This window comes from Ictalurus punctatus, chromosome 12 (genome assembly GCF_001660625.3).
Source record: "Ictalurus punctatus breed USDA103 chromosome 12, Coco_2.0, whole genome shotgun sequence".
Lineage (NCBI taxonomy): Eukaryota > Metazoa > Chordata > Actinopteri > Siluriformes > Ictaluridae > Ictalurus > Ictalurus punctatus.
Genome location: NC_030427.2, coordinates 30,734,842 through 30,761,804, shown reverse-complemented (window position 1 = coordinate 30,761,804; position 26,963 = coordinate 30,734,842). Strand labels below are relative to the sequence as shown.

At 38.2% G+C, this 26,963-nt stretch overlaps 1 protein-coding gene and 1 long non-coding RNA gene across 8 annotated transcripts in view; both read right to left on the bottom strand.

Annotated features, from left to right (window-relative positions):
• Positions 1 to 26,963, bottom strand: part of LOC108272815 (uncharacterized) — a 257,124-nt gene that overhangs the window by 4,345 nt on the left and 225,816 nt on the right. For 2 of the 6 annotated variants that reach the window (XM_053684769.1, XM_053684777.1), the window contains one exon: positions 848 to 1,021. The exons of 3 other annotated variants lie outside the window; for them this stretch is intronic. In XM_053684769.1, coding sequence (XP_053540744.1) covers positions 848 to 1,021 — 174 coding nt within the window. Of the gene's footprint in view, positions 1 to 847; positions 1,022 to 1,726; positions 1,901 to 3,038; positions 3,213 to 4,552; positions 6,320 to 6,559; positions 6,614 to 26,963 lie in introns of all 6 variants that reach the window. One more of the 6 variants, XM_053684771.1, reaches the window with a different exon arrangement.
• Positions 14,390 to 22,295, bottom strand: LOC108272866 (uncharacterized). 2 transcript variants are annotated; one of them, XR_008397622.1, is made up of 10 exons: positions 21,769 to 22,295; positions 21,469 to 21,606; positions 18,795 to 18,935; positions 18,691 to 18,709; positions 17,644 to 17,688; positions 17,413 to 17,512; positions 17,199 to 17,264; positions 16,658 to 16,735; positions 16,318 to 16,396; positions 14,390 to 16,124 (listed from the first exon to the last, which is right to left on the bottom strand). It is a non-coding gene; the product is annotated as an uncharacterized LOC108272866 (long non-coding RNA). The 2 variants fall into 2 exon arrangements; XR_008397623.1 differs by lacking the exon at positions 17,199 to 17,264 and having other exon boundaries at positions 21,469 to 22,295.

Genomic DNA, 26,963 nt, shown 5'->3' with positions numbered 1-26,963 from the left:
AAAAACAGATTTCTGTAGCAAAAGAGAAATTCCAGAAGCAAAAAAAAAAAAAAAAAAAGTGTCAGAAAAATCCGCAAATAGAAAAAAAATTAAGCAAAATGAGCATGTGAATCTGGAGTAATCTTTTTGGAACATTAATTTCGATTTGATTCTCATGACTTCCAAAATATTGTATAGATTTTGATGAATATTTTTCTTATGGATGGTATATTAATTTAATTGAAACTTTTGCCACAAACATTAAGAAAGCAAGACACTGCAGCTGCACCAAGTCACATTTTGCATTGCAGCTTCTCATACAGTGGATATAAAAAGTCTATACACCTCTGTAATAATTGCACTTTATTTAAAAAAATGAAACCAAGCTAAATCATGTCAAATATTTTCCCAACTTTAAAATGTGATACATCAACCAGCAAAATCCACATGAAAATTTTTTTTTAGGGTAACAAAAAAAAGAAAAGAAAGAAAATATATAAAAGATTTTTACACCAGTGGGGATAATGTTAACTCAGATGTTGGACCACTGATCAGAGGGTTGAGAGTTAAAATTCCAGCACCGCCAAGCTGCCACTGCTGGACTATTGAGCACGGCCCTTAACCCTCAACTACTCAGTTGTATACATTAGACAAATGTAAGTCACTTTAGACAAGGGCATCTGTTAAATGCCATAAATCTACATCTTTCCCAAAGACTCTGTGACAGATCATCAGTGTGCAGTGAAAAGAAACAATCTTCCTCCTCAGGACATTGATGATGAACCTAAAACCTCTGCTTCAGTCTCACTATTAGAGAATGTGTCTTACTGAGGAGCAGGTCATGTGACTCTCAGAGAGATGATCTTACCTCAGGTTCTCCAGTTTACAGTGAGGATTCTCCAGTACAGCAGAGAGACACTTCACTCCTGAGTCTCCTAGTTTATTCCTAGACAGATCCAGTTCTCTCAGGTGTGAGGGGTTTGATCTCAGAGCTGAAGTCAGAGCAGCACAGCCTTCACCTGAGATATCACAATACTGCAACCTGCAGAGACACAATGACACACTCTTCATCAACACATTTTCATCTGTTTTGCACCACAAAAACCAGGGTTCATCAATGCTCACTATGATCCCTTACTGGAAATGATGTGATATTTTCCTCTAAGCTCAAAAAATTAATTAAAAATGGGGACAAACTCTCAGCTAAACTTCATGTACAACCATAAGTAGCTTGTTATCGTTGCTGTGGCTCTCAAATGATTTCTTACATTACCGATTTTTAACTTTATTTGATGTTGTACATACGGATTTGTTTGAGTCTAACGACATTTAAGAAGTTTAATGGTATATGAAAAATTCATTAGCTAGACTACGATCCTGCTTGAAATACCATGACAATAACCGTGTGCTGTGATGAAGCTAAGAAATGTATGTGTCATATAATGTCAGAAAGATATTAGTCCTGCCTGTTGATAAATGCCAGTGGTGACATTTTACAATGGGAGTATGTTGTCATGGTGCTGGAAACTGAGTTATCAGTGTCCCAATGTGTAGTGAGCCAGGGTCCTTACCAATGCCCCAACTCATGTACACATTTACTCACGACCTAGGGAATTGATCGAGACACACCCTTATCTTCCTCCTCAGGACATTGATGATGAACCTAATACCTCTGCTTCAGTCTCACTATTAGAGAATGTGTCTTACTGAGGAGCAGGTCATGTGACTCTCAGAGAGATGACCTTACTTCAGTATCTCCAGTTTACAGTGAGGATCCTCCAGTCCAGCAGAGAGACTCTTCACTCCTGAGTCTCCTAGTTTATTCACAGACAGATCCAGTTCTCTCAGGGGTGAGGGGTTTGATCTCAGAGCTGAAGCCAGAGCAGCACAGCCTTCATCTGAGACACCAAAACCACACAACCTGCAGAGACACAATGACACACTCTTCATGAACACATTTTCATCTTGGTTTAATACTTACTTTAAAAATGAAAGAATAACATGAGGATTTAATATCACCTGTTTATTTTTAAATAAGCAGTACAAACAATAATCATACTGAGTGTTATATTTAGTTTACTCTATTGTGTGCGAAATCAAACCATCAGTAGCCGAAGCTGAACAGAGAACAGCTGAGGGACCATAGAACTTTAGAGAGAGAGAGGGAGAGAATGAATCACAGATAGTTCTCTACTAGACTTATAGACACACTCTACATACTATCAGTTAAGAAACATAACACAGGTTACAGATTTTATACAGGTTTATATATTTCTGTAAAGCTGCTTTGAGAAAGTCCGTTGTAAAAAGTGTTATACAAATAAAATTAAATTGCATTGAATCGGTTCAGGACACACAGCTCACTTCAGCTGGAACTTTATGAAGTCGCGCTCAACTTTAACAGTAAATTCCCTCCAAATGTTTCCAGAGAAAGGTTGTAACATACGGTTCACCCTTATGTGCAAAAGTTTACAATATTTAAATGTACGTCACCTCAGGTTAACAGTAATAGGCTAATTTACTCAAACACTACCTGAATACAACTGAATAAGTAATTAATTTATTTTAGTTTAATGTTATCCTTAATAATAAATTAAAAAAAAAAAAAGTATAAATCATTTACATCAGCTTATGCTAAAAGCATTTTTGTGTGCAAGAAATATATTGTACATTTATTTTAATCAGTGTTTAAAACCAGCTACTAATTTTGAGGCTTACGGATCTCTGGATTATTCTGATTAGAGTATGCTTGGCCCCTGACATGTTTTTATTATTGCTGTCTCTCCAATGTTAACATTGTTATTGAGATTTATCAAGAGTAAGGTACGAGTATGAGTCAGGTTTCATGTAACTTTCTTTTTATTTGTATTGTAACTGTATAAATGTATTTTAATTTTCTTCATTAATTACGTAAATAATCCTGAATAAGAAATCTTTATTACCTAATTGCTAATATATTTTTCCTGAATGTAGTATTGTTTTGCAACTGATATTTGCTGTGATGATTTGTATTATGACTTGTGTAGGAGTTATTGTGACTTTCAGAGAGATGATCTTACCTTAGTGCCTCCAGTTTACAGTGAGGATTTTTCAGTCCAGCAGAGAGCCACTGCACTCCCGAGTCTCCTAGTTTACTCCAGGACAGATCCAGTTCTCTTAGTCTGGAGGATTCCGAGCTGAGTACAGAGGCCAAAGCTTCACAATGTTTCTCTTTAAGTGTTGCGTGCTGAATGCTGAAGGAAAGAATATAATACATAATGAACTAACACTAGTGCAAGTTATTTAGTCCTAAAATAAGTGAATGAACTCTTACACTCATTTATTGTTGGGCGATTTTCAGACACAACAGTCTCTAGAGCTTAAACATAATGGTAGAAAAGAAAAATAACGTTCTGTGTGCAGATGGTCTGCAGTCTGAAACACCTTGCTGATGAGACAGATCAGAGGAGGATAACCAGATGATAGGAAGGATATAGTAACTCAAAAAAACAACCCCACTCTTTACAACCGTGGTGAGCAGAAAAGCATTTGAGAATGCACAACATCAAACTTGATGTGGATGGGCTAAAACAGCAGAAGAGCACACCAGGTTCTACTCCTGTCAGCTGAAAACTTCCAACTGTCCAGTTTGGAAAACTGCATGTTTACTAACACCAGTTTTGGATACAACATGCAGGGTTTTTCACACAGAATGCCAACTAATTACCTGTAAAACAGGCACCAACGTACATATGTCAACATTAACATCCATAGGCCAAATACTGACCGCTGCCTTGTTTCATTCAGCCCAAACAAATATGCAATGAATAATTTTAAACCAGTCCAGAGTAGATTTGCTATTAGGAAGCACATAATGTACATTTTATATCTAGAGTTCAGGGAAGTAGCATAATGCATGCTCCACTGTACAGAGTAAGTGGGATCACATCATACAGTACTGAAACGCTGGTTAAAATTGACCCCATCTACTACATTCATGACCCACGTCTAAAAACTATCCAGAAATTATTAGAGTGTTGGCCTTTAGTGTAATTTAATAATTGACTCCAAATCATGAAATGCAACACCTGGTGTAGACAATATTTGTAAAAGAGTTACTATTACATTCATTGGCTCCCCATGAAGTATAGTATCGCCTTCAAAATCATTCTGCTCACTTACAACGCCCTCAATAACTCTGCCCCCTACACAACCTACACAGCTTCAGAGACTGAGCCTTCTCTAAAATTGCACTCTGGAACTCCCTGCCTCAAACTCTGTCAATCCTAGTCATTCTCCTTATTTAAAGCCCATCTCAAAACCCACCTCTTTTTCCAAGCTTTCAACATCTGTGCAACTTGATTCATACCAGTTTATGTTTATTGTTTTCTTTTTTTCCTCTCTTCATGTAGTTTCCTACATGAAGAACATTTCAATTAAGAAGGCTTTTTTTTTTCTTAATTGCTGGCTTTATGCATTAATTTGCATCGACACATCCTTGTATCGTGCAAGGATACAACACCTCATATTTTGTCACAGTGCTTTCAGGGTCTAACTTTCTAACACCAGAACAGTTCTATCCAGCTTTACTTACCTTGCTTTACTGGATGCTGTAATCACAGGCATCACCTTTAGAAGAGCCAAAGCGGTTATCTTCTTTGTATTAGCATATTTACTCAGGTCAAATTTGTCCAGCTCCTGCTGTGATGTCAGTAAGACAAACACCAGAGCAGACCACTGTGAAGAAGTGAGGTTTCTTTGTTTTCCAGATTTCAGGTAGCGTTGGATTTCCATCACTAGAGAATTATCACCCAGTTCATTCAGACAGTGGAACAGATTGATGGATTTCTCTGTAGGAAGATCTTCACTGATCTTCTTTTTGATGTACTGAACCGTTTCTTCTTTGCTCTGGGAGCTACCTTCTGTATGTGTTACTAAGGCATGTAAGAGTTTCTGATTGGACTCCAGTGAGAGACCCAGAAGAAAGCGGAGGAAAAGATCCAGATGTCCAGTCTGACATTCTAAGGCCTGATCTATAGCATTCTTGTGGACATCTGAAATTGTCTTAAAGACCCGACTCTGTACAAGAACATTTCTCTTTTCCTTCATGAATGTCAGATGCACGTACAGAGCTGCGAGATGCTCCTGAATGCTCAGATGAACAAAGCAGTACACTTTACTCTGGTGAAGCCCAAACTCCTCTCTGAAGATCTGAGTACACACACCTGAGTACACTGCTGCTTCTCTCACATCAATGCCACACTCTCTCAGGTCTTCCTCATAGAAGATCAGGTTGCCTTTCATCAGCTGCTGAAAAGCCAGTTGTCCCAGTTTGAGAAGCATTTCTTTATCACTCTCCTGCTTCTTCGAGTACTTTTCTCTTATGATGTTTGTCTGAATGATGAGGAAATGTGTGTACATTTGAGTCAGAGTCTTGGGCATCTCTCCACTCTCTGCTTCATCCAACATTCTCTCTAGAACAGTGGCTGAAATCCAGCAGAAGACTGGGATGTGGCACATGATGTAGAGGCTTCTTAATGACTTCAGGTGTGTGATGATGTTATTGGCCAGGCTCTGATCACTGATCCTCTTCCTGAAGTACTCCTCCTTCTGTGGGTCATTGAACCCTCGTACCTCTGTGACTCGATGGACACACTCAGAGGGGATTTGATCAGCTGCTGCTGGTCGGGAGGTGATCCAGATGAGAGCAGAGGGAAGCAGATTCCCTTTGATCAGGTTTATCAGCAGCACATGCACTGATGCTGATTCAGTCACATCACACACTCTCTCTGTGTTCTGGAAATCCAGAGGAAAACGATACTCGTCCAATCCGTCAAAAATGAACAGAACCTTTTCCAAACTGGACATTTCTGTTTCTTTTGTCTCCTTAAAACAGACATGAAGGAGATCCATCAGACTCAGTTTCTGGTCCTTCATCAAATTCAGCTCTCTGAAAGGAAGTGGAAATACGAGCTGGACGTCCTGATTTACTTCCCCTTCAGCCCAGTCCAGAATGAACTTCTGCACAGAAACTGTTTTTCCAATGCCAGCGACTCCCTTTGTCAGCACAGTTCTGATGGGTTCGTCTTGATCAGACAATGGCTTAAAGATGTCGTTGCATTTGATTGGTGTTTCCTCTGTTGTTGTTCTCCTGGATGCTGCCTCGATCTGTCTCACCTCATGTTCTTTATTGACGTCTCCACTGTCTCCCTCTGTGATGTAGAGCTCTGTGTAGATCTCATTCAGGAGTGTTCGGTTTTCCGGGTTTATCATCACTCCATTTAAACACTGAAACTTCTTCACCAGATTTAATTTGAACTTTTTCTGGAAGTCATTTACAGCAGCAGGTTCTGGGTCGTGTCTGTGACAGGGTGAAGTAGGAAGACATGGTGAGACATGGGGTCTAATTATTAGAGTTTAAGATCACACTTTTTTCTGACTGTTACCACAGATAACCATTCTTTATGATGTTCTCACTGTGTATTTGCCTTATTCTACAGTATGTGTTCTATAATCTAATCACTCTGCAGGAAATAACAGCAGAGATGTTTATAATATCAGCGCGTCAGTGTCACAGTCATGTTGTTGGGTTTGATCTTACCCTGTAGCTGTGATGATGATCTTTTCTTTTCTGTCTCCTGACTTCTGTAGAACACTGGGAATAAAAACTGTAGCTGTTAAAGACCTTCATCACTTTAATACCATAGTCTAAACTTTAGCCCTAATTGTACCACAATACTTCAATCATTTGAGTGCATTAACTTTCAAATAACACAGTGACAATAAGGGACATTGTGGAATTGTAGGGGTCTATTTTTTCCCCTATAAAGGTCATAAGGGTTGTAACAGAATTTTAATATTCTATTCATTATTCATAGAACATACAGATAATGCGTTTTAAAGCGTCATGAAACACTAAACTAATTTTTCCTGAGGTTTTTGTGTCACACATCATAAAAGAATCTTAGCATCCGTTAAGTTTAACTGTAGGAGACAACTGGTTAATTTTTCATCTTTTTTCGCACTATTTTTGTCTTTCCGGGCTTAAAATCTCGTTGTGTCACACATCACAGGCAGTGACATGGCAATGTACTATAGTACATCGATGACGCATCGGTGTCACATAATTATACATGAGCCTGCACGTACTTATCCTATGAGAAGATGCTGTTTCTTAATTATTCGTGACAGCAAGTGGTGCTTTCCTACAGATGTAGTAGATGAGAGGTGTTCAAATGGGTCGCAAGTGTTTCTTTCAGTGGTGTAAGAGTTCGAGTGTGATTTTTCGGGAGAGAGAATTGGAGAAAGGTGGACTTCTGACTTTTGAACTAATTAAACTGCTTAAAGCTCCACGGGGGCCGACGAGCCATCGCATGCAAAACTATACAACGAGAGTCCGTGTCAAAGAGAAGAGCCTTCCCCCATTTATTCGTGAAACGCTCAAGCCTATTAGCTAGCTAACATTCCGACACTTCTCCTACCCGCACTGCCTCCAGTTTTGTTTTATGTTTTCCTCCATAATCATGCCAGGGGTTAATGCTTCAAATAGATAGGGCAGAGGACCTGCACCGCTACATATTGTGTGTCCATTTAACCCTGGGGATTCAGGAGGAGACGTCAGAGCCATGCTTACTGCTGCCACTGCAAACTTTGTCACTATCCATCTTTATTGTGTGTGTTCTGAAGGCCCCCCCTTCCTCCCCCGCCGTTCCCTGGCACACCCACTCCCACCCCTTCTTCGCACAGCCATTGTTGTGGATAAAAAATGTCATAAAATAAACATAAGGGAGACCTAGCATACAGCAAAGGAGAGAAGAAGAAAAGACGGGCACCTAAACACATAGAAGCGGGATTAGGCGGACATTGACAAATTGGAATTACACTTTAAAGATCTTTATGGGTTGTTAGTCAAAAAGTCGAAAGAAGTGTACGAGCTGGAGTGCTAAAACACACACACACCCACACACACACACACACACACACACACACACACACACACACACACACACACACACACACCATCTCTCTCACACATACTATTATAACTTTATAAGAATAATAAAGGAATATTAAGATATTATAAGGGTAATGTCTTATAATAAAAAGTATATATATACTTTTTATAAAAATGCTATTAAGAAGTAGGAAGTACAGTAAACCGGTTTTTCAAGCAGCATATATAATAAGAGATATAGAGTAAATCTGAAAATAAAAACTAGAAATACAGGAAAATATAACTTACTCATGATTCAGATGGTGAAGATTCTCGTCTCGCAAGGAAGGCCTTAATTTTAAGAGAACCATGAAGAGAGCCAGTTATAAGGGTGGCTGGGTCAAACTGCCCCCCCCCCCCTCCCCCCTCGAGATAACGATAAGACCAAGGTCCCTCTAGGTTGTTTAGTCTTGTCCACGTTCTATCCTCTGGGTAATTGAAAAGTGAAGTTTCTGATGCCCTAAGGTAACTGAAAATTCTACTTTCTGACGCCCTAAGGTAACTGAAACTTCTGGTTTCTGATCCTCTGAGTAACTAGAAACTCTGGGTTTTTATTTTCTGGGTTATTAGAAATGCCTGGGTTCTGATTTTGTGTGTAAATTAAAACCCCTGGTTTCAATTCTATGTGTAAGTGAAATAGGCCTTTTCTGGAACATAAGAGTAAGGTAAATGAGCTCTTTTTTAACCCTATTGGTAGTGAGATCATAGTCTTCTTGAAACATATGGGTTATTTAGTGTGTAAATACAGTATAAATACTGGAGCTTAAGCTCAGGGTATGGGGATCACTTTTGAGAATTCTCATCGGTGTGTATCTCGTGTGGTGGAATGGAACGGAACAATAAAGCTGGACCCTTGCTTCTTCTCACTCACGGCTGGTGTATTTTTTCTATCTCCAACTGGTCTCAGAGGTAGATGTGAGTATTGGCTTCTAAGTCGAATTTTAAATGTTTTTGGGTAATAGGCTAAATTTGAGCCTACACCATCCACACCCATCTAAGTTTCATTTTTCAAAAACATTGTGAGATAGACTTGAGCTGAAAGAAGGAAGATTCATGACCCTTTAAATAGATACAAATGCAGATCCATTTATTTTAAATCTGTCAGGAAGATTCACACATATGACTTTATTCAGAATTACACTCGTAGATGGGAGGTCAATCCAGAACACGTAGGGGCAGTTTAGTAATCAGTCCACCTACTTTTTTGTGAAGCGAGAGGGTTTTTTCTTGGGCCAAGAAAAATGTTGATCATTATTAATAATGAATAAAGTAATTAGTCTATGCTGTAATGCCAGTTATGTGATTAATGGGAAATAATCCTTTCCTGTGTTCATATAGAGGGTTTCCATCTTCCAGTAAATTTTAAAGAAATACTCAGACACGTCACTCTTCTTGGAGACGCGAACAATTAACAATGATCTATCTGCCGGGATTTTAATAGAAATCAACAATGTTTTTACACTGCTCATTTTCAGCAACCGTATGACATTTTTACCTGAATAAATATTGACACTCTTTCCACTGAACCATTTAGCAGGACTGAATTAAGAGCTGTGCAACACAGCCTTCCTCTCTGCAGTGACTTTAGATATGTGAACTATGGGATGTTACCTGTGTATAGGTGAGACGACTCCACTTTTAAATTTACAAGGAGGATCCATAGACATGTCACTCTTCATGGAGATACAGCTGTGTGGTAGACACTGTGATCTCTTTCTCTGGAGTTTACTGTACAATAATACAGACATAAAACAGTCATTTATACAGTCTTTATTTCTGGATTTAATTATTTCACTAGCCCTTATTATTTACTTTTGATCCTGTTAAAGTTTCCACTTTACTAAATTTGCCATTTCCTGTTCTATCTCTTATTATTACGATTATTACGATTATTATTATTATTATTATTATTATTATTATTATTATTAATAATAATAATAATAATAATAATAATAATAGATGCATTTGCTACCATATTACAAGGGTTTTCAATCTTTTTGTATCCAGGGGTCTCTTTAACTCCACAGACCCCCTCAGTACAAATTAATTTAATAAACATTATTTACATGTGTATAGTAATATTTTGTTCACTTATTACAGCCTGAATCCTGAATTTTCGATCAAACAAAACACATTAGATCCAAACAGGTTGAAATAAAATCTTGAGTTTTGTTTTTAATTTATGACCGATTTTTTTGTTGTCGTTTTTATATAATTCAGTTGAAATATTATGGAATTTATTCCAAGCAACTTTTTTTTTGTATTATGATGGAAAATGCATATGCGCAAAATGAGTAACAGCACCATCTAGAGCAAATGATGATTCTTTTAAATATCCTCAATAGATTGCATGATCTACCGTAGGTAGAAGTGTTACTGTATAATGTAATGACCCCTTCTTCTTGTCATATGAAACAGCACTATAAAATAAAACACCCCCTCAATTTGAAATTCCTACTCGTTAACTTGTCTTCTCAACTTCCCCATATACTGATCGACATAAAATCAACATGGTTGCTCACAGCATCAGAAATAAACATAGTAGCACTTCTTATCTTCAAAAGAGTATATGTGTATATACACACACAAGTATTTGTTTAGATCAGGGGTTCTCAAACCTGTCCTGGAGTACCCTCAACGCTGTACATTTTTGTAGGTCTCCCTTATCTGACACACCCAATTCAAGTCTTGCAGTCTGTAATAATGAGCAGAGGAGTTGAATCTGGTGTGTTAGATGTGCAGTGCTGGGGCTACTCCAGGACAGCTTAGAGAAACACTGGTTTAGATCAATCAACCTCAAGGTATTCACTTGTTAAACCCAAAACACTGATATGTTTGCTCAAGCTCTTTGTATTCTTCTGACATTTATACATGCTTAATATGTTGTTTCTTTAAATATTTTGAGAAATATGAGATGTTACCTGTTTACAAATGAGGAGTCTGCATTTTTAAAGTTCCAAGGAGGATCCATAGACGCATCACTCTTCATGGAGACACAGCTGGGTTCTGGTGAGTCTGATCTCTTTCTCTGGAGTTTACTGCACAACATTATAGACGGTCCTTTAGTGATTTATATACACTCTATACAGTTTTGATTGATTTGTTAATTTAACGAGAACATAATTTTACCTAATTGGATATCTCCTTCATATATATACTCTCTACATATTTCAGATATGAACAGTTAATGACTAAAATATTAGGGCATGGTAGGTTACCGCGTTTTTGAGGCTGGGGTCACATTTTCTGTGTCCAGAGCAGGGCTCTCCATTTTTTTTTTCTATTAGTGTATACACAGACAGCTGAACACACAGTTGAGCCACTGATTTCTGGATGAATTACAGTCCTAGAAAACACAAACACAAACATGTTGTAAATCTTTTTGTAAACAACAATCTTTTACATCTTTGAGCTACAGAAAGAAAAAAAGCTCTGTCAATACAAAATAATGTGTTTTCAGATCTCAATGATGATTCAACATACTGAGGGTAACCCCTTACATTCTGATCACCAAACCATTCATTTCCAGTAAAAGCTTTATCCTGATCAGGGTCAGCACCATCCCAGGACCACTGGATGTCAGGGAGGGAAACACCCAGAAGGACATTTGAAGGAATACTCAGATAGCATCCGGATATGGGCCACTTCAGGTGATGCGGCACTGCTGGCCTTATTTTGGACCGAGCAAAATGGATATGGCCCACATGTAAATCAGCAAATATGGCCCAAATATCCCAAATCACAAGTGGACCCTTTTAGGCAAAGATGCAGTGCTCACAGCAATGTGTAATCTACATGTGACCCTAAAGTGGCCCATGTGGTAAATAGTGAATAGGGCCCAAATATCACAAAACAAATATAGACCACCTTTTGAAAAAAAGTTTGCTATGGAGTGCTTGTGGCCCAAATCTGGCAAACAGGAGCGGACCGCCCAAGTGCAATCATTCCACGCGTTATGTGGGCCGGATGAAAGTGTCAGGTATGGGCTGGATCTCGGGCACAGAAATTTAGCTATCTGGGTAAGTTACTAGAAGTGTCTGTGTCCTTTTAAATTCAGTTGCATAAGTATTTCCTGACTGCACATCATACATTCTCATTAAAGGAACAATCTTGTTTTCATTCAAGCATTCGAGTCTGAAAGACAAGAGCAAGGGGTTTGCAATTAAGGAACATTACTGATATGTCAAAAATACACTCATAAAATTATCAAATTACACAAACATACACACACTTGGAGAGTCCAGATAATCATGTCATTTGTTCTCCATGTGCCAGGCTCAAATGCATTTGTGGAAAGGATTTTTTTTTCCACTAATGAACTATTGAAATGGTCAGATTCAAGGAGCAGATGCAGCATGGACCTCATCATGAACTTCAGATCTCTCTAAACTATGACTTGGCATGCAGAAGGCCATGGTGTTAAATAAGGGCTAGAGGAAAATTCTCTTTAACAGTGAATTTAAATGTCTTTTCGAGGAAGCGAAATGGAGACGGTTTAAACCAAAACAGGATATTATTCATAATAGTGTGGAAATAAGAATGGAAATAAAATACAACTGGATCACAAAGTTTGTTCCACACTAATAAAGCTCAATTCCAGAAATATTTGAAATGTTTAATTAATGACAAATCGAAGAGAGAAACTCGAATATATAACACCTGATAAACAACAGCTTTACCAGGATTTCAGTTGTTTCAAAACAAAACAAAACAAAACAACACAAAAAACCCTCACTTCTAGTCGGCAGCCCTTGTTGTAGAACATTAACACCTTTTCTGTCTTTGCTTTTCCAACAGAAACAAAATGGAGTCGAGGCTGAGGGACAAACTCCGAGGCTGCATTTGATTCAGTAAACAGTGCAGTACCTACAGCTCGGCCGTTGATACTGATGATAAATACTGATTACATTTTACTTCTAGTACCTTTGCCCCTGAGACATTATCTTTTATTTATTCCTCTGGAACACCTGTAGCTATCCCTGAGATGACTCCTCGAAGCCATTTTTTATACCCAATCAACGAACACTGAACTCTCTTAGCATCTATTTTATTCAGTTGCATGGCTTTCCCTTGCTGGACTTTATTTCTACAATCAGTAGTGATCCACTTCTCAATACTTCAGCACTTCTGACTTCACCCAGCAGTTTGTCTATCGATATTTGTTTGCTGAACCGGATTCCACTCACCAATTGTTGTCCCTTCTTGATGTAATTTTATGATCACTTTGAGCTTCTCTTCGTGTTTTGTTGCTAAACTAATACTTTTCGTTTTTTTCCCCTCAGTTTTCTCGATTGTACTATGTTTCATACGCTCCTGTCTTTCCCACCATATTCTTCGAACCTCAGCTTACTTCCTTATACGTCACTTCCTTCTGCCATCTCCTGACCAATCACAGTCAAGCTGTTGCTAAAACCGCCGCTTCTCCCAAGTAACCACTATCCCGCCACCTACTGTACCGGGGTATATTAATGTGCTTAATACAATGAATTAAAAAGGAATAATAATAATAATAAAACTAATTATACTGTAATCTAACACTACGAAAATGAAGGAGAGCCTTACTACATACATTTTCTCATCCGTTCCCAAAATCCCTCTCAATCTCCATTCTTGTTCCATCTCCTATATCTTATCTCTCAAGATGCTCCTTTCTGAATTCACAACCCTTTCTGTTGTAAATAACATGACAGTCTACGACCTATGACCTTTTCCATCCATTTACACAAGTGAGATGTTAATGCTATTGGCCGGTAATTTCTTGCATTGTCTGGGTTTTTGCCAGGCTTATTAAAAGGCAATATCAATATTTCCAGTTATGGGGCAATATACCTTCTCTCCATATCTCATTAAACAATCCTTGTATAATTTTATTGATTTAAAGCGCTGCCATCAACCGGTCGTTTCCGTGATACAGTATAACCCATATTTTCTGTAAATAATTTACAAAGTACTGATAAAACTATTTATAAATGTCACAATAATTAACTTACAGTAACCAGATGAAATAGATTATGTATCAATGTCAAGTCTATTTCATGGCATTATTGTAATTTTATAAGAAAGTAATTAATATGATTAATTCATTAAGAGAGCAGCTTTTTTCACCAGGTCTCTGTTGGTTACCGTAAAACCTCATACACCTACTTCAGGTTTCTCAGTAGGCTACATCAAATGAAGATGATGTTCATGTGCCTCATATAATATTGTACATGGACATGGAGCTCACTCATCCAGAGGTCAAGACTGAACTACTTCGATAGCCCATGTAACAACATGGCCATCTTTAGATCGCTTGTTCGAATCCGGCTCAAAGGACTGCATTTATTCTGTGACCTGAATGCATGTTTACTGGAACGCTGAAGTGGGTTTGAGAAATATTCCAGAAAAAGCTCTATTTTAAACCCTCAATTTTGGTCAAGTATGAAACCTCCCTCTTGCTTACTTATTATCAACTTTATTTTCTTACTAACTTGTGTCACAGATCTGAACAGACAGGTGTTATCAATCTCTCTCTTGCTCTCACACATACACACACACACACATAGAGAGTATATTAGTGAGAGTGGAGTAACGAATTGAGCGTCCAAATATATTTTTGTTAAAATATCAGAAGCACTGAGACATGTGCACTTTACTTTCCACTCGATCTGCTCCTGAGCCAAGTTAAATTTCACCATTATGGGGGCAGAAATAAGACTTCCTGTTACAGGGTTATGATAGGTTGCGCCACCAATTCCCTTCCTTCTGTAAAAACAGACTTGTTACTTTCTAAAAAATTGTCTCTCTTTTGTTGCTGTCTCAGATTTTCTGGAATGGAGGACAGTGATGCACCCCAGTCTAGGGTTGAAGATAACAGGATAGGTTTGACTGGGATAAAAGATGGATGGCTAAAGAAAAAGAAAAAAAGACTACTAAGAATACTTCGGTTTATGAATTACATACACACATACTTGTGCAATATTGGTAATATAAAATAAATAAAAATAAAATAAAACAGACAAAACCCAGAAAGAAATGGCAGCTGAACCCTACACCTGGTAACAGTATATAAAGAATGCTAACAAATTTACACATGCACAAAAAAAATTACAGACATAAAAAATAAAGGAGATAGCAAAGGTCAATCACAATAAGAAAATAAAAAGGAACAAGCACTGGGCTGCTGATGAAGCCACCAGCTGTGCTCTCTATAGCGTTGATTCAATGACGTAGAGTAGTGTTGATGACAACCCAGTCTAAGGTTTGGCCCCACAGTGCAAGTTAAGGAAAGGGCTTATAAGCACTACAGCCACCAGGTTGGCATAGTCATGTGACCTACAGCTTAAAAAGCCGATGCGCCAGGTTTGATTCTGACAGCTCTTCCATGCCACGTTGCATTATGGGATAGCACAGTGTCCAGTTATTCCACACTGCAGAATCTCGGGGGAAGCAGTAGGTCATCTGGGGATTTCTTAAATACTGTTGTATGAATGCTGAGAATTCTGAGATGCTCCTCCTTTGGTGTACTGCTTTTCATCTACTGTGTAGTAGGGTAGTAGAGATGTTCTGGTGCAGCCTCCCACACACAGTAGCTACGTAGCCAACAAAAATCAAGGCAAAGATCAAGTTCATAGTCACAACTGGCACAGTTCAATACCGGAAATAGCAGAGTAAAACACGGATCGGATGAAGCAGTCAAAACCAGGAGCGCAATCAGGTGAGTGTTGACAACTCGAAGCTGCCCAGCCCCAGCTATCGTCACAGTTAAAAGGGTAGAGCATAACAAAAGTGCAGAAGGATGTGCAGTGTTTTAAAGTGCAGAAAATAAGCTAAAAGTGTTTTTTTTTTTTTCTTGGGGTTCTTTGGTTTGAGCTTCCCTTTCTTTGGCAAAAATTAGTTCTTATAAATGTTATTTTTATAGCAAGTAATATATATGAAAATATATTTTTTACACCAAAACACTATTAAAGTATAAAAATTTGATCTGCTTTGTCATGATTAAAAATTTGGCACTTTTATGTAGAGCCCTATAATACCACAGTCTCAGTTTAACTACTTAATTTTACTTTCAAAAGTGTCCCAGATGCAAAAGTGTAGGGAAAGTGCGACTGAAGAAAAGGCAGAAGCAGACTGGAGAGAAGTTCTGAAGCCGAACCGTAATCCTCACTCGCTCTCGACGACTCTGCACACATCACTGACAGACAAAACACAGTAAAGAAATAAAATAATTAAAGAATATAGAAAATCATTCATACATTACATTTATACATTCATCTTTTAATTATATAATAATGTACTTATCAATCACATCATCTCCATCCATCTAGCAATATTCATTCCCATCAGTCCTGTTCATCTACATACAGTAGTAAAGGTTTAACTCTTACACTGTAAGGATATGGTTGGAGTGGTCGAGCTTCTTCAGTTTGAACATCGCCGTTAGCGCTCGTATCACCAGGGTCCATGCTAATAAACACATCTTTCAATTAGCTCCAACTATTTAGCATAATATAGTCATTATAATAATTAATATATACTAATTTCTATTATATTTCTACATTATTATAGTTACAATGTGATTTTCAGTAGAGATCTGCAGTTTTGTACAAGTTGTGTCTTTAGTTGTTTTTCTTTTCTCATGTATTTTTTAAAAGGTGTTTCAATTTGATAAAATCTGTTTAAAGGTGCATTAACACCTGGATAACGAGAAGATGGGGAAGATCTTACTTTTCAGTATTTGAGGTGTTCAGTTGAGCTTCACCTTCAGTGTTTCTTGCTGTAATGTCCTCCAGTGGGATGTCTGATCTAACACACACACACACACACACACACACACACACACACACACACACACACACACACACACACACACACACACATTTGTATTTTTATTTGTTTGAGGTATAGAAGATAAGGAGTTACTTAGGTAATAACATCCAGAATATTCCTTTCAGGAAATTCACTTTATACACTAATATGGAAATTATGCACATGTAAAAGCAAGTACGCAGAGCTGTCAACAACGCTAACCAAAAACAAATAAATAAATTTAAAAAATCAAAAGACAAAAGAATGAAATACAAGAATTTGTCCAGAACACATGAAAGGAAAAGATCAAACAATTAAATTACCCAGTCACATAAGAAATAATCATGAATTATTTTAGAATTTTCTAATCTAAGAATCTCTAATCTCACATCCAGATTTTTACAAAATAAACTAAAGCAGCCGCAGTGTGTAAATATCCTGCAGTTTGATTTTCACTCACTCCTTAGTCTCATCTGTTTGTTGACAGCAGCCACTCAACCGTTTCCCCCAGACTCCAATTCTCAATCTGTCCATCCATAATCACAGTGAAGAACAGAATTATTTACTAATCACCAACTAAATCTATCTGTTTAATGTTAATGTCATCAGACAGCAGATTAAAACATTTCAACTTCGTTCATTTGGTTCCCTCTTTGAGGGTGGTGCAGATTTACCTTCGTTTTTTGTGGAGACATATCAGGACACTAATCAGGAGTCCAATCAGCAGGAGTCCAATCGGAATGATGACAGAGACGATGGTGGTGGTGCGATCGGCTTTTAAAAACAAAGGAGAAAGAGAGAAAGAAACAAAAGAAAAAAGAAAAAAAGGTGCACACGATCTCCAGTCAATCCTAGTTCATATTTCATGTCAAATGGCAAAAAGAAACTTTACAGAAAGTACTCACTTTGCTGCTTAGGAACATCTTGGCTTGAGATCGTGTCATTGATCACTTGCAGGAAGGAAGGAACACACACTGTTAACACTCTTACAAATTAACACAGTTAATGTGTGGTCTTTGGTGCCAAAAACACACAAAAACATTTACTGCTCCGACTGCTGCACTTGCACGTGTCTCCATAATTATAGGAGCAACGACGCATTAATGTGCACGTGCATCAGTGTGAGAATATGATCCGCCAGCTGTTTTCTGATACATTCAAAGCTTTGATTTATACTTCTGTGAGCTCGTATAGGTGAGCATGTCAAAATGCTGTGTACAGACACTCAAAAAGCGTCAAGTATTTATACGGTTACGAAAAATACTTTTTAAAAACAAAAAAAAACAAACGTGCTTTAATATACTTCCAATGCACGAATGCACACAATGTCTTTCATACTTGTAAATATGAACAAAAACGTATTTTAAAAAGACTAAATTGATGATCTGCGAGATGCAGAAATATGCGACGTCTGTTACAAAACACATTTTGTGAAAATCTGTTGAACATAGATGGAGTTTAAGAGCTTCATCTCTCTATAAACCTGCACTCGTTTAGTACCATACAGAGGTAGCCAGAAACAGCACAAATCACAGGTTTATATTAATACACTTTACGTTTAGAAACGTTACTGTTTTTATGGTAACAACTCATTGACAAGTCTTCACATAAACGATTCACATAAACAGATTAAAAAACCATGTAATGATGTGGTGAATTTTTGCGTAAAGAGATCTTTATGCATCATTTACGGAAGGAGTCTCCAGTGTCGGTGCTTTGTAACAGTCAGAGGTAAAGCTGTAACTTTAAGGTTTCCCACATCTTCAGAACAGGAGTTTACACCAATATCATATCAATTCATTTTCTAAAAGATTAAATGTTATTAGAAATATATGGCTGATGTGTAACTTTATTTGGCTCCTTTAGAGAACACAGAGCTTTAGACATTAAACTGAGCAACACAGAGATACTAACAGACTGACAACACACACACGGAGAGAGATAATACATACCTCGGTAAGTGTGTTTAAACTGCAAAAGATAACGATAGTTATGATAAAATCATCAAAGGAAAAAGAATTTTAAAGCATATAGAGATAAAAATAAAAATAAAAACCTTTTCATTTGATCCATGACAGGTCACAGAATGGTGAAGATTGATGCATTCAGAGACTGCGATGTTTATGGTTTCATTAAGAACCAGTAGGTGCTCAGTTTTATTTGCTTGTTGTCGTCCATCTGACAAAAACTCCCCTTCCTAAAAAACAGAGATAACCATACAACCCAATTAGATGGTTTGCAGCACATAACAGTATCTAATGTACTTCCCATGATTAAAGAGGATGACTTTAAAAGACATTTCATGTCACTCTTGGTTAGAATATAGGTTTTATTAAGTCTCTATGGATCAGTGTGAGAGTTTTCAGTAGATTCAGCAGAATTGTAGAAATTGTAGAAACTCCTTTTTCACCAAATTATCCATGCTAATCACAGCACTCATTCATTAACAGAGTCGAGCTTCATTTCAGTGTTCTCACTATGAATAATTAAATATGCAACACCCTGTCTTAAAACACACATTAACACTGAATACAATCAATTAAAGTGTATTAGCCCAATGAAATAAACATGACAGGTGACGTCTCTTTCACCGAAACATCATTCAAAGAAGCCTTACATTTAACTCATGTCGAGCAAAAACAAAAACACAGGGGAGAGACCCATACAGTGGTGCTTGAAAGTTTGTGAGCCCTTTAGTATTTTCTGTACTTCTGCATAAATATGACCCAAAACATCATCAGACTTTCTAAAAGTAGTCAAGGAGACCAAATTAAACAAATGAGAAAAATATACCTGGTAATTTATTTATTGAGGAAAATTATCCAATGTTATATCTCTGAGCAGCAAAAGTATGTGAACCTTTGCTTTCAGTATGTAGTGTGAGCTCCTTGTGCAGTAATAACTGCAGATAAATGTTTGGGTAACTGTTGATCAGTCCTGCACATCAGCTTGGAGGAATTTTATCCCGTTCCTCAGTACATAACAGCTTCAACTCCGGGAAATTGGTGGGTTTCCTTACATGAACCACTTGCTTCAGGTTCTTCCACAACATTTCTACTGGATTAAGGTCAGGACTTTGACTTCGCCATTCCAAAACATCATATTCATGTTGGTTTAAACTTTTCAATAACATATTCAGTCTTCACACAAAACCAAGGGCTCAAACCAAAAGTAGACAATCTGTGCTATTAACTGTTTAAACAAGCAATCTCACAGGCACACCTGGCCAACAAGAAACACTTGTCAGTCACACGTTCCAATATTTTTGTTCATTTGAAAAACGGGTGGGTTTCAAACAAAAAGGTGCCATGTTCTAAGTTGTTTAACACTCCTAGTTGTAAATATTAGGAAATGCAAGCTGGAATTCTGATCTACTTTCATCTTTTGATCTCAAACACACACTGAAGACAACGAAAACAACAGAACTGGCCTTGCCATTCCAATACTTTCAAAAAAGCTATACACTTCCTTCTAACACACTGACAGAAATACAGTAGCTTTGGATTAAAAAAAAAGTTGAATGATGCTTTTTTTTAATGACTACAAAAATAAAAAGATTTTTTGAATCTGAAAAAATTTCATAATTTTATATTTAACCCTCTTACCCCTTAGTTCCCACAGTATTATGTCCCACAACCCTATATTCCCCATAGAAACAGCACGCCAACCCTGAGTTCCCAGGCCAAAATTGGCCCCAAAATCAACATTTTAATTTTAACATTTTTAGGCCTTGAAACAACTTATAATAATGTATTTGTGTAATATTACTTTGAAAATGAAGCAGTTCAGTGTTTTTACTCCACTTAGAGCACAATTCTTAACTAGAGAAATGATGAAAAATGCTCGAGAAAATCCTTCTACTCATTTAGAAGTACCATACGAGCACCATCGTGGTCAATGCCTTTGAATAAATTCAAGTAAATAATAAATAAATAAACAAATGCATTTTAGTGCCAAAAGTCGAGTTTCTGGTGATAATCAGACCAGCAGGTAGTGTTTTCATGAATGCACAGAAATGGTCCCGTTATGACTCCAGACCCCTGCAGTGTCAGTTGCACTGGTTGACGCTGAAGATGAAGACGGATCAGGGTCTGAATCAGGAGTGTTTGCGTCTCTATCAGTTTCGGTTTCGGTTTCAACATTGCCCGACTTTCACTGCTGTCACTATCTAGAATCCTCGCTCTCGCCTGTGTAACTGTGTATGTTTTCTTTTTTTTCACTGTTTTAGATGTACCTGTGTTCACTGTAGGTGCAACTTTAGCTGGAACACAATTAGCTTTTCGCTTTGGCATTTCTACTTCACTTCCACTATTACACCAATATTCACACTTGGATCTTCATTGTAATGCCGGCGTAATAACGTAATCGCGTCGTGACGTCATCAACCTTCCGGGTTAAAAAATAATAATTAAGTAAGTAAGGAATCATAGCAGAGTAATGCCGGTACATCGGCCTTACGGGGATAACGTTTACACTGTAAATACGCTATAACGGCCTTACGGGTATTTGGCATAGACGACCAAGCCGGTATATCGTCCTTACGGGAATAGATCAAAGACGGGCAAGCCGGTTTTTCGGCCATACGGGGTAAGAGGGTTAAAAAAAAAAACAAAAAAAAACAAACATAATTGATATTCATCCCGATACCAATATTATATTGTCACATTGTCCAGTCCTACTAAGGACTTTGCTGCATTGCTGCTGAATATGAAGAAGCTTTTAGGACTCACCTCATTGTACCACTCTTGCTCACAGTCCTTGTTCCACAGTACAGCAGATGGTATATAAGACGGCACTGGGTACGTGTAAATATCACCAGCAGAAATGTTTCTGCAGGACAATGTGGTGGCGTTCCCTCTGGCAGGAGTCTAAAATTGTTTTAAAAGAATTATACATTAAAGAATTTACTCGGATTCATCCATAGATGGCTTTAACATTAACATGTGTTCAAATGTACATGTGTACACATTAATGCCATGTCAGAGAGAGAAAGAGAGATAGACAGACAAACACACAACTTATCCACCTACCACAACACCACTGACAACACCAACAACCAACTGAGAGCAGAGGAGAAAAAAAACAAACAAACAAAACGGTCATTAAATGTGCCATGAATGAAAACCACCTCGACCAGAGAAACATGTTTCCAGGGACGGTGGTGAAGCTCTGGTGTCCCACCTCACGCTCTGCTGTGAACCTGCTGAAAGAGGGTGCACTGGGCACAATAATCAATTCTTGGCAAAAAGGACCAACCAAAACAAACAACAAAAACAGGAAATACCCATAAAAAATGATTAATATGAGAAAACTTATTATTTCAAAAACTTATTTAAAAAAAATATTCTAGAAACTGTCACATCTGATCAGAAAAACATATATAAAAAAATAAAAAAATAAAAAGAATTTTCTTCTCTTCACATTTTTGTATCTATATCCTATTTAACAATTCAGTATCCATTAAAATGTGAATATATCGGTGTTAATTCTGTGTGATTCTCTCTGAAGCAAACTCTTTAGGTTAAGCTACTCCATTCCTATTTCTCTCTGATTCCCTGCTTCCTGTCCTCCATGATGTTATTATATATATATATATATATATATATATATATATATATATATATATATATATATATATATATATATATAAAATAAAGTTTTAATATCTGGAAATTACAGCACTTTTTAATATATCCTACAACCCCTATTACTAATAAATAAAGTAAAACATTTGGACTACAGCCCTACATCCTCCACACAACACAAAGACTAATCAAATGTAATCGGCAGAGTATTTTAACAACACGGATGTAAAAATGTGCCAGGTGATGGATTGGCACCCTGTCCAGGGTGTACCCTACCTAGGGTGTTCCCTGCCTTGTGCCCAATGCTCCCTGGGATATTTGCAGGTCTGTACGTTCAACGAAAATAGCGTCATTAAACCCTGCCCGCCTTGTCGAGCTGCTAAATTCCGTTTCCGGTGGGCGCGGAGTCCAGATGACGCCTGTATAAGTGTAACAGATATGGGAAATAAAATGTATTATTTTTTATTTGTGGGTTTTTTTTCCATGGCATGTGTTGCGCCGTAAAATCTATTAATTTCGCCAAAATCCTTCGCAGTTATTTAATAGTTTGCTGTTCCTGGGAGTACTTTATTCGTGTTATAGCGCTCTTTTCTGGTTGGCAGCGGATGTATCGCGTCATTTCCGGTTTCTCGTCAGTCGGCGTTGAGTTTGACAGAGAGAGGTAGGTACTAACGCAGCACGATTATAAAGTTCGAATTTTAAGCTTTAAAAGTCGCTTCAAGCGCACAGACCAGATTAATCAGTTATAGTATTATTAGGGTAGACGGACTGTGTGCTACCGGTCGCCATTTTTATCATATCGATGTACACGCTTATGTTATGTTCTCATGTTTGGTGTGTCGTGAAGATAAATCTGGTATGACGACATTTTGCTCTCTTTGAACTCTGAATAGACGTTGAGCTCGTCTGCGGGACAAATAAACCTGAGTTCAACAAGATACGCCGGTGTCCAGTGTCTACTGTGCACCAGAACATGGCACGGTTCACCTGGATCAGGTGGTAGAGTGGATTGTCCACTAATCGTAGGGTTGGCGGTTCAATTCCCGGCCCACGTGACTCCACATGCTGAAGTCCTTGGGCAAGACACTGAACCCCAAGTTGCTCCTGATGGCAAGTTATGCATGGCAGCCTTGCATGGCAGCTCTGCTACCATAGGTGTGTGAATGGGTGAATAAGACACAGTGTAAAGCGCTATATAAGTTTACAGGTTACAGGTTCATGAGCAATTCTTGACCCAACTTGTCAATTCTTGACCTAACTTGTCCTCATGCGGGTATAGATAGTATTTAATCGTTACTAATTTGACGAAATCAAGAATCCATATTATTGGATTATTTGGGTGGATGATGGTGGTAGCTACTTTCTCGGAAATTAGCCGGCTAGTGCTCTGTCTATCGGTTATAACAATTCAGTCTCGTCATAAAACTCTTTCCTCCGCGTTTCGCAACAAATGGAAATCGCTTTAGCAGTGAAACGTGTGCATGATCATGCAAAGACTCCTATAGAGGAGGATAAAGTTGCTCTTTCAGCATCACTGGTCATGGACGTGGTTTCTGAGAAGGCCCGCCGTGCCGGTACTGACTCTAGTGTGATGATCAAATCACATCCCTAAAGAGTGAAAACAAACAACTCTGGGGGAGAAGCTGGACGAATTGGAGGCATACACAAGGTGGAGGAACCTACAGATCCACCAAAGTGAACTTTTTCATTCAGACCATACAACAAGGAGTGCACAGCAGAACCAAATTGAGTTTCTACAAGCTCAGATGTGCAAAAAAAACTACTTATATATAAATAAAAAAAAAGTTTATATATATATATATATATATATAAAATAATTATTGCACACAGTACCTGTAAACTTGACACTAATAAATATTCATATAAAATGTTCGCGTAATTTGAAATTGAATTATTGCACAGAATTTTTTCTGCAGTGTTACAACCCCTGGTCTAGGGTCGAGGTGTAACACAAAAGAAAGTATAAACAAAAATAAAAATAAAGTAGACACGTCTTTCAAATCTTTGATATCTACAAATTTAATGATTACAAGAAAGAAAGAAGAATAATCCAAAACAATCAATCACTAAGAAAGCCAATGTTTTCAGGGCTGGGCAAGGCCAAAATAACAAACAGAACTGTAACTAACTTGTCCCATATCACTTTAAATTACCTAACAAAAAAAGGGTAGTTCAAAAGAAAATACAGAGCCTTACCTGATTCCCTAACTAAGGTAAACACAGCGAACAAAAGATACACCCAAAATAAATGGCACCCAGTCCCTACTGCTTTCGTGATTAGTAGAAAAGTACTATTTAAAAATAGAAGATATTTACAATGGAGGCGTACACTCAGCCACAACACAAAACAAAATGGGGGAATGGGACAACACAGATTCTACCACTCACTCACAACACAACAAGCAAGCGATCTCACAAATATTTGCTATTCAAAAGTATGCACACAATCACAGATACCCCAGACATCCGGATTCCTCATTCCCGCCGACACATCGTTCTTCCGCCTTTTTAATCAACGCCCAATCTTCTCTTCTCCAATCCCGGTGTAGCACGTCGAATTTGCAACTCACAACTGACGTTCCACAGGGGTCAGTTCTGGGTCCACTCCTCTTTTCTATCTACACTACATCTCTAGGGCCGGTGATTGAGTCTCATGGCTTCTCATATCATTGCTATGCTGATGACACCCAGCTCCATTTGTCCTTCCAGCCTGACGATCCATTCATATCTGCAAGCATCTCTGCTTGCCTGTTGGACATCTCGGTCTGGATGAAGGAACACCATCTTAAGCTTAACCTGGCAAACTCCGAGCTTCTCGTCATCCCAGCCTGTCCCTCAATCAACCACAACCTCACTGTACAGCTCAGCTCACTCACACTCATGCCAACCAGGACGGCCAGGAACCTTGGGGTGATTCTTGATGACGGCTTGACCCTTACAGACCATATCTCAGCAACTGCAAGGTCCTGTAGGTTCATCCTGTACAACATCAAGAAAATACGACCCTACATCACCGAACAGGCTACACAGATACTAGTCCAGGCTCTTGTTATCTCTAAACTGGACTACTGCAACTCACTGCTTTCAGGCCTCCCAGCCAGCTCCATCAAACCCCCTCAGATGATTTAGAATGCTGCAGCGTGCCTCGTCTTCAACCAGCCCAAGAGAACCCATGTCACATCCCTCTTCATCTCCCTCCACTGGCTTCCTGTAGGTGCCCGCATCAAGTTCAAGGCCTTGATGCTCACCTGCAAGACTTGTCAGGAACAGCACCCTCCTACCTCAACTCTCTCCTGAAGGCCTACGTTCCCTCTCGCAGTCTGCGATTGATTAGCGACCGACGTTTAGTAGTTCCCACTCAGCGTGGCGCAAGGTCCCTTTCCAGAACCTTCACGCTAACTGTTCCGCAGTGGTGGAATGCACTTCCAATCTCAAGCCGGACCTCAATCTCTCACCATCTTCAAAAAACGGCTAAAGACCCACCTCTTCCATGAACACCTACTCATAATAAAAAATAAATAAATAAATAAATAAATAATAAAAATTGCACTTACACCTCTACCCTGTGCACTTTGCTTCCTCTGGAACTCAATTAATGGATCTTGTACGGTAGCACTATTTGTATTGTTCTCTGCTTGATATATCACTTTGCTTGTATTTTTCTCATTTGTAAGTCGCTTTGGATAAAAGCGTCTCCTAAGTGAATAAATGTAAATGTAAATTTGGGCGGAGCAACCAGTGAGAGTGAAACAGGGAGAGAGAGAGAGAGAGAGAGAGAGAGAGAGAGTGCGCTCACACCCACACAATATCTCTCCTGTCGTAACAACAGCATTTGGCAGACGCCCTTATCACTATTGTATCAGATAAAATTTCAAAATTTTATTGAAAATTATATACATCCTTTAACCCTGATTCGAGTGATCTTTTAGCAAGATACAACCCTTTACTCCTTGTATAAGTATAAATAAATCCTTCGTGAAGAGGAGATGCCATTGAAAGAACTAGATGATATCATTAAAAAAATCCTTTTAATAAAAGCCCAGGACCTGATTGGTTGCCTTTTGAGTTTTATTGGAAGATGATAGAGTTTATTTTAAATGTGTTTAATGAATGTGCTACAAATGGAGAACTTACAGAATCTATGAAAGAGGGAGTAATTACTCTACTTCCAAAACCTAAGACATTTTGCACTTGGATAATTGGCACCCAATTACGCTGCTTAACTCTGATTACAAATGATTAGCGTCTCTATATGCCAATAGACTAAAACCATGTTTGGAGGAAATGAGGTGTCCTCCAGATCTGATCACATTTCTGGTAAAAGTTATGCAGAAATACAGAAACCTGTAAAGGGTTCACAAACTTTCTAGCAGCACTGTACCAGTAGCCATTAAATTCCCATTGTTTTCTGTATTGGACACTCAGTAGTACTGACCATGTTATCATTCTGACATGTGCTTTGTAGGAACTTTCTGAAACAGACAGCAAAAGAAACACAAGGTACGTTAAGTCATATACAGTGTTTAAGGGTGTAACAATATGGCATCATATTGTAATTTTTCCATGAGAGACCAAACTAGACATGAACCAATTTGCAGCTGCACTACTGCCAGAGCTGC